This window comes from Chenopodium quinoa, unplaced genomic scaffold, assembly GCF_001683475.1.
Source record: "Chenopodium quinoa cultivar QQ74 unplaced genomic scaffold, ASM168347v1, whole genome shotgun sequence".
NCBI classification, from domain to species: domain Eukaryota; kingdom Viridiplantae; phylum Streptophyta; class Magnoliopsida; order Caryophyllales; family Amaranthaceae; genus Chenopodium; species Chenopodium quinoa.
In genome coordinates, this window is record NW_018744780.1 from 793,936 (window position 1) to 800,653 (window position 6,718).

The following is a 6,718-nucleotide window of genomic DNA, read 5'->3' on the forward strand; positions in this document are numbered from 1 at the left end:
TTATTTACATCGTTAGGATTGTTGTTAGAGCTGGTAGTCGTCGATTATTTCTATATAGTTAAAAAAAAATTCTTAATTAGGCCTACTTGATTGAAATTTAGCAATAATCATATACAAGCAAGTAATGCGACATAAGAATGTGCAAATCTCTGAATTCTTAAGTTTGTGTTTTCTTATGGCAGGTACTACTTCTCTGTTTTCTCTGTTCGACTATTGGTTATGCATCAATGGCAATCATTGGATACCTGATGTATGGTTCGGAAGTTGAATCACAAATAACTCTGAACCTCCCAACAGATAAAATGTTCTCTAAAATTGCAATCTATACGACGTTGGTTAATCCTCTATCCAAGTACGCGCTGATGTTAGAACCTGTTGTGAATTCTACTGAGAGCTGGTTCCCAAATCATCACAAGAAAAAGCATTTCAAACTTGTGTTAAGAACAAGTTTGGTTGCTACTCAAGTCATTGTAGCATTGGTTGTTCCGTTTTTCGGGTATCTCATGTCTCTTGTAGGAGCATTTCTAAGCATTACTGCATCAATCACACTTCCATGCTTGTGCTATATAAAAATTTCAGGCAATTACATGAGAGGTGAGGGGTTATTAGTGGTAGCTACTGTTGTATTGAGTGTATTGATCGCAATATATGGTACTTATACTTCTTTAGTACAAATCATACAGGGAACTGTTGTTAATTTATAATTTAATTTATTGTTAGATGCTACACATTTTAATGAAAGATTTGTTTGTGTAAATGTGCAATATGTTCAACTAGTTAATTTGTTTTAGCTTTTGCTAGGGGTGAAAGTGATATGGATTAAAATCGAAAGACGAACCGATCCAAACCGAATTAACAATTTTGTTTAGGTTTTTTGGAAATTCGATTTGAATCGGTTTGGAATTTTAAAAAATATGGATTGCGGATCAATTTTGGTTTTGGGCTTCCAAAAAACCGAAAACTGAATTTCCAAACCGAATTTATATAAAGCCCAATATCCCAGCCCATATTCCCTTCATATATATTATCTCTAATCTAGTATTGTTATTATTCCATAGTTTTAATCACAACGAGAGTTGTGTTTTTAATGGATTTGAGTAGATCAATTTAGGGTTTGAGATTCATCACGAGAGTAGTTGAATTGATAATTGGGAAGCGAAGTAAAGTGAAGTTGACATGCATTTTATGCCTAGGTTGAGTGATCTCATATTTCACCCCGTAAATACATGAGCGTTTATTGCTTTTATTTTTCACAACTAAAGTGAGAGCTATTCATGTTTGTGTGAGTTGGTTTGGGGAGATGTGTGGTAAAATGTTTGTCGATTCCAAGTATGAGAGGTTTATGGTGGTTTTATGCACATTGATTCTAATTTTTGCTTTCCTATCGATTTCAAATGATAGCACATTATGATAATTTGAGAAATTGTCTTGCTCTTCCTTTGTGATTCATGGTCGAATGCTTGAGGACAAGCATTAGTTTAGCTTAGGGGAGTTTGATAAGCCGTGTTTTGTGCATAATTGTTAGCTTCTTTTTAGTTGTTCTTATTAGTCTAGCTTAGTATTTTAGTTCATTTTGGTTTGATTTGGTTTAGTTTCGATGATTCGATGCTTTTATGGGTAGTTTCGTTGTTTTTGATGTATTTCAGGATTAACGAAGCTAATTTAGAGATTTTATGAAGTCATGAGACTAAACCGAGGCCCACGGACCTTCACGAAGCTCGTTGGTCGAAGAACGAGTCACTTAGGCCTTTTTGGAGTCAAGCACGACCATGTTTAAGAGAGGCACACCCATGCCCAGCTTAGGCACGTCCGTGCCTGAGCCTCAGAAACTGAGGGAAATTCTTTGGAAGTGAGATACGTCCGTGTCTCATAGAGGCACGTCCGTGTCTCTGCTGCTACCTTCGAATCTGCATATGAGGCACGTCCGTGCCTGGAGTCCAGAAGATTAGAAGAACCTTACTCGAAGTGAGGCACGTCCGTGCCTCTTAGGAGGGTTATGCGCTGAATTTTCTTACATTTTCTTATCTTTTTGTTGGGAGTATAAATACCCCAGACTTTATTATATTTCGGGAGCTAGCATTCCTTTTTAGACCTAGTTTTTCTCTAAAACTTTTACGTTGCTTTTGTAATTCAAGATTCAAGTTCCACTTTTGCAATCTCAATTTATTTCAAGATTTGCTATTTTCCTTTCATCCCTTATTTTCTTCTTTATGTTTTCTTTGATTATTTTTACTATTGCTTATTTCAATATGTGTGAGTAGTTTTTTATATTCCAAGATCTAGGGTAGCCCAATTGTGATTGATGCATGAATTTATTCTTTAAATTCTCTAATGACAATTGCGATTATTTATGCTAAATTGATTGTGATTATGCCAATACTAGATTAGAGATAATTAGTATTGTTATTATTCCATAGTTTTAATCACAACGAGAGTTGGGATTTAACGGATTTGAGTAGATCAATTTAGGGTTTGAGATTCATCACGAGAGTAGTTGAATTGATAATTGGGAAGCGAAGTAAAGTGTTTAATGTCTCTAATTTGCATGATTCCATGAGAATAGGCTTGATTGTGGTTAGAGAAGCCATTGATACTCGAGAGAGGTCCTTGGTATTGATTAGGGTTTGCTTTTCCCCATGTTAATTGGATTTGTATGCTAGGGGTAGATAGATAATTGCATCGATCGTAATTGTGGTGATACTTGATCTTGGATGTTTTAGTTCATTGATTTATCACATTCTTTAGATTTATTGAGTTCTTTATATATTAGTTCTTAGAATATTTCACCATTGATTGTTACTTGCTTAGTGATTAATTGAGTCTATTTAATTAGGTGAACCTTAGTCTCTTGGGATTCGATCCTTACTTGCCCGTCTACATAGTAGTGGTCTCGTTAGGTTATTTTTGTTAGGTACGCGACACGCCTATAAAATTTTGGCGCCGTTGCCGGGGATCGAACCCGGGTCACCCGCGTGACAGGCGGGAATACTTACCACTATACTACAACGACGTGCCTAATTTCCCTCAGTTTCTGAGGCTCAGGCACCGACGTGCCTAAGCTGAGCATGGGCGTGCCTCTCTTAAACATGGCCGTGCTTGACTCCAAAAAGGCCTAAGTGACTCGTTCTTCGACCAACGAGCTTTGTGAAGGTCCGTGGGCCTCGGTTTAGTCTCATGACTTCATAAAATCTCTAAATTAGCTTCGTTACTCCTGAAATACATCAAAAACAACGAAACTACCCATAAAAGCATCGAACCATCGAAACTAAACCAAATCAAACCAAAATGAACTAAAATACTAAGCTAGACTAATAAGAACAACTAAAAAGAGGCTAACAATTATGCACAAAACACAGCTTATCAATATAAATCAAAACCCTAATTCTTTACCCTCTTTTCCCTTTCAGCCTTCCTCACTCTTTCCCTTAGTTTCTTAGGTTTTCCCCCTTTCTTAGAATTCTCACACAGCCATCGGTCCTCCCTCACGACCTTACCACCGATCCTCCCCCACGGCCACCAGTCAAGCAGTTACCACCGCTCGTTTCGCCTCACCACCGCTCCCACAGCTTGTTTCTTCGGCCTTACCACTGCTCTCACTGCTTGTTTCTTTGGCCTTACAACACAACTCGTCTCTCACCACTCATTTTTAGGTAATGTTGATGATGAATCTGAAGTTGTTGATGAGCATAACATCTAAATATTTTTTTTTATTTTTTTTTATTAATTTGTATGTCTTTTAATGTTAATATTAGTGGGCAAATTTAAGCCTTGTAATACAATCATAGTTGATAAATAATATAATATAGTTTTAAAGTTATTTGTCAATTTAATTTGTGTTATTTTCTCTTTTAATTATTTAGTTTGCTTATGAGGTGAAAAATTTGGTTTATGGATCAGTTTCGGTTTGCTTATTAGAAATTCGGTTCGATTTGGATTCGAATTGAAAATTTTGAAACCGAATTATTTCGGGTTGGTTTCGGTTTGGGCCTTAATCCAAACCGAACACCGAACTTTCACCCCTAGCTTTTGCTGCTTTTAAAGCATGGTCAATATCATATTGTGAACAAATGTCTTGTTTCATTCATCTTGATTGATACTTTGCAAATATCTAATTTTTACAATTTTTATTGAGTAATCAAAGACTTAATGCTAAAATAGACACCAGAAATGACACGTGTCACTTCCTGGTGCTGTAGTTTCCTCCAAAACTCCCCTTCCCTTTTAGCAATTTTTTTTTATTTATTTATTTTTTATCTTTTTTTTTTATCTTTACATAATAAAATTTTTTATTTTTGGAATATTTTTATAATACAACTATAATAAAAATTATCCAAATCTTATATATTTTCCTTACATAAAATTTATTTCTTTTTATTTTGTGTTCTTAATTTTTTCATACACATTTACCAAAAATATTATTCGAACTTTTTTTTTTAATAATAGAAAAAGTAAGCCATTGGTTTAGGTACAAGATACTATCATTACCGCCTAGACACCTTTTAGACGGAGTATTATTAAATTTTTCTCAAAAAGTAATAATAAAATTGATTTATAACACTGATATTAAAGAAAATACTTTAAAATATCACTTTAAGTTTTTTTTTTCCAAATACCTCTAATATGTTGTTTCTTAGACTAATGGAGTATTAGATATGACTATAAAATAAATGTTGTGTTCAACAACTATATCATAGGTCTATATCTAGGAAAATGTGAAATATCAATCAATTTTTTTGTTACATTAATATCTTAGTAAATACAAAAAAATTATTATCGTTTGCTAAATTATAGACACGTATCCTTTTTTTTCGATAAATAGTTATCATCTACAAATAAAATTTTAAGCTAATAAAAAAATAATGATCAAACTAGAATTATTGGATACCAAACACATTTTTATATAATAACAAAGAGCGACGATATCATGTAGAGCATCAATTCATAAACTGAAAATGTACTATTAATAATATAGGTTAGTGCTGCCTAATTGTGGATTATAATTGCCTTTAATAATCCAAGTAGTATTTATTTTCATTGATATTATTTTATTGGATATAAAGGTGATATATTATTTGTAATTTATATACTTACATGTATGTTGTGTTAATAGTTTTACTGTAGATTTTATTCTATTGTTTGATTAATATTTTCATGTTTATTAAAAAGCATTGATAAATAAGTCTTTAGTCACATAGTCACTAGATTGTATATTTTTATTGAGAAATAATATACACCATTAGTGTAATATAATGTATACTGCTTTTAAATATTTTCAACACAACTATAATCAACAATAATTTTTTTTTCTTCTCAATTATAGTTTTAATAATTTTTGCCTTATTATTTTATTTTTCTTTATGCATTGCATTTATTTATTCCACATAGGTTGCCTCATTTTGTACTATGTCACAATTAATTATGGGAAAAGATTGTTACTACCGTGCATCGCACAGGCACTAATCTAGTAATTATAGTTAGTTGAAATTTGCAATGACAAGCGAGTTTTAAAGGCGGATAAATTAGTATACAAATTTGTTAAGAGCGAGAAATAAGACTCAAATGACCTTTTTTTTTTGTCCAATTTGGTTTTTGCATATTTTTCAATAGGAAAAATTCAAATGATTAAACTACGGGTGTTCTTTCCATTCTAATTCAACTATTGAATACTTCCTCCGTTTTAGTAATATTGTAATAACTGGAATTTATGCAATTTTATCCCAACTACGAGTGGTCTTTCCATTTTAATCCCAATTATGAGGGGTGCCTACCAAAAATGATCCAGTATGACTTGCAACTAGTTAAGCAGGTAAATTTTTTTTTAATTTTCAATTTTAATAACACATACAAGCCTTTAACACTAAGATATTTTGTATCCTGGAAACTATTTTATGCAATTTAATAGGAGATGAAAGCATTATGGTAGGGTATTTCACTAAAGATTAAGGCCTCATGGGATAATTTTGATAATGAATTTCCACTTTCTTGTTATGAATGAAATAGATGTACATCAGAATTACATTCACGACAAAATTTTTCAAACAGTCCGTCTTGTGCGTGGTATGGGTTTGGACTCAGGAATGAAACCAGAGTGGTACGAGGTTGAAACTTAATTCCTCATATCTCGTGTTTGGTTCATTTCTTGAATGAGTATCATCCCCTTACCTAGTGTTTGGTTCATAATGTTGGAATCAAGAATCAACATATTAAATTTTAGTACATCAAAATCAAAAAACATTGTAGGAAATTGGCATTTGTAACATTCTACTACATAGCACTCCTTTTATCATTACTCTTTGGAGTCTTTTCCTTTTTCATTCTCTTGGATGGAGGAGGTTGTGATTGAGCATCATTTGTACCTAAGATAAGTGACTGAGATATAAAAACAGTGTCATCATCACTTTCATTGTCGAGGGGAATAGTTTCTTTTTCAAGACAATGGATAGTCTTCTGGAAACTCGGATGCTAAGCCATTGGCTCAATCAACACCAAATATATCATCTAACTTGTTAAGATAAGGAAAAGGCTGGAGTCCTCCATAATCCTGTAGCTTTAGGATGAGTAAAAAAAAAACATATTAACAAATTATAAGAATGAGGGAAATATAAATAATTGATCTAAAATAATATGTAAACAATTAATCATTACCTTGCGAAAATCATCATAAGCTTGTCTTTCACACTGGATCATTTTAGTTTCATCATCCCATTGAAACCCAGAT

General features: G+C 32.8%; 1 protein-coding gene and 1 non-coding gene across 3 annotated transcripts in view; one reads left to right on the forward strand and one right to left on the reverse strand.

Moving 5' to 3' along the window:
* LOC110703798 (amino acid transporter AVT1I-like) overlaps positions 1–741 on the forward strand; it is a 32,466-nt gene extending 31,725 nt beyond the window's left edge. For both annotated transcript variants that reach the window (XM_021881580.1, XM_021881581.1), the window contains one exon: positions 183–741. In XM_021881580.1, the coding sequence (XP_021737272.1) occupies positions 183–704 (522 nt within the window). In that variant the 3' untranslated portion in view covers positions 705–741. The remainder of the gene's footprint in view (positions 1–182) is intronic.
* Positions 742–2,938: 2,197 nt separating this feature from the next.
* On the reverse strand, positions 2,939–3,010 carry TRNAD-GUC. Its single transcript has one exon. It is a non-coding gene; the product is annotated as a tRNA-Asp (tRNA).
* Between the last annotated feature and the right edge of the window lie 3,708 nt (positions 3,011–6,718).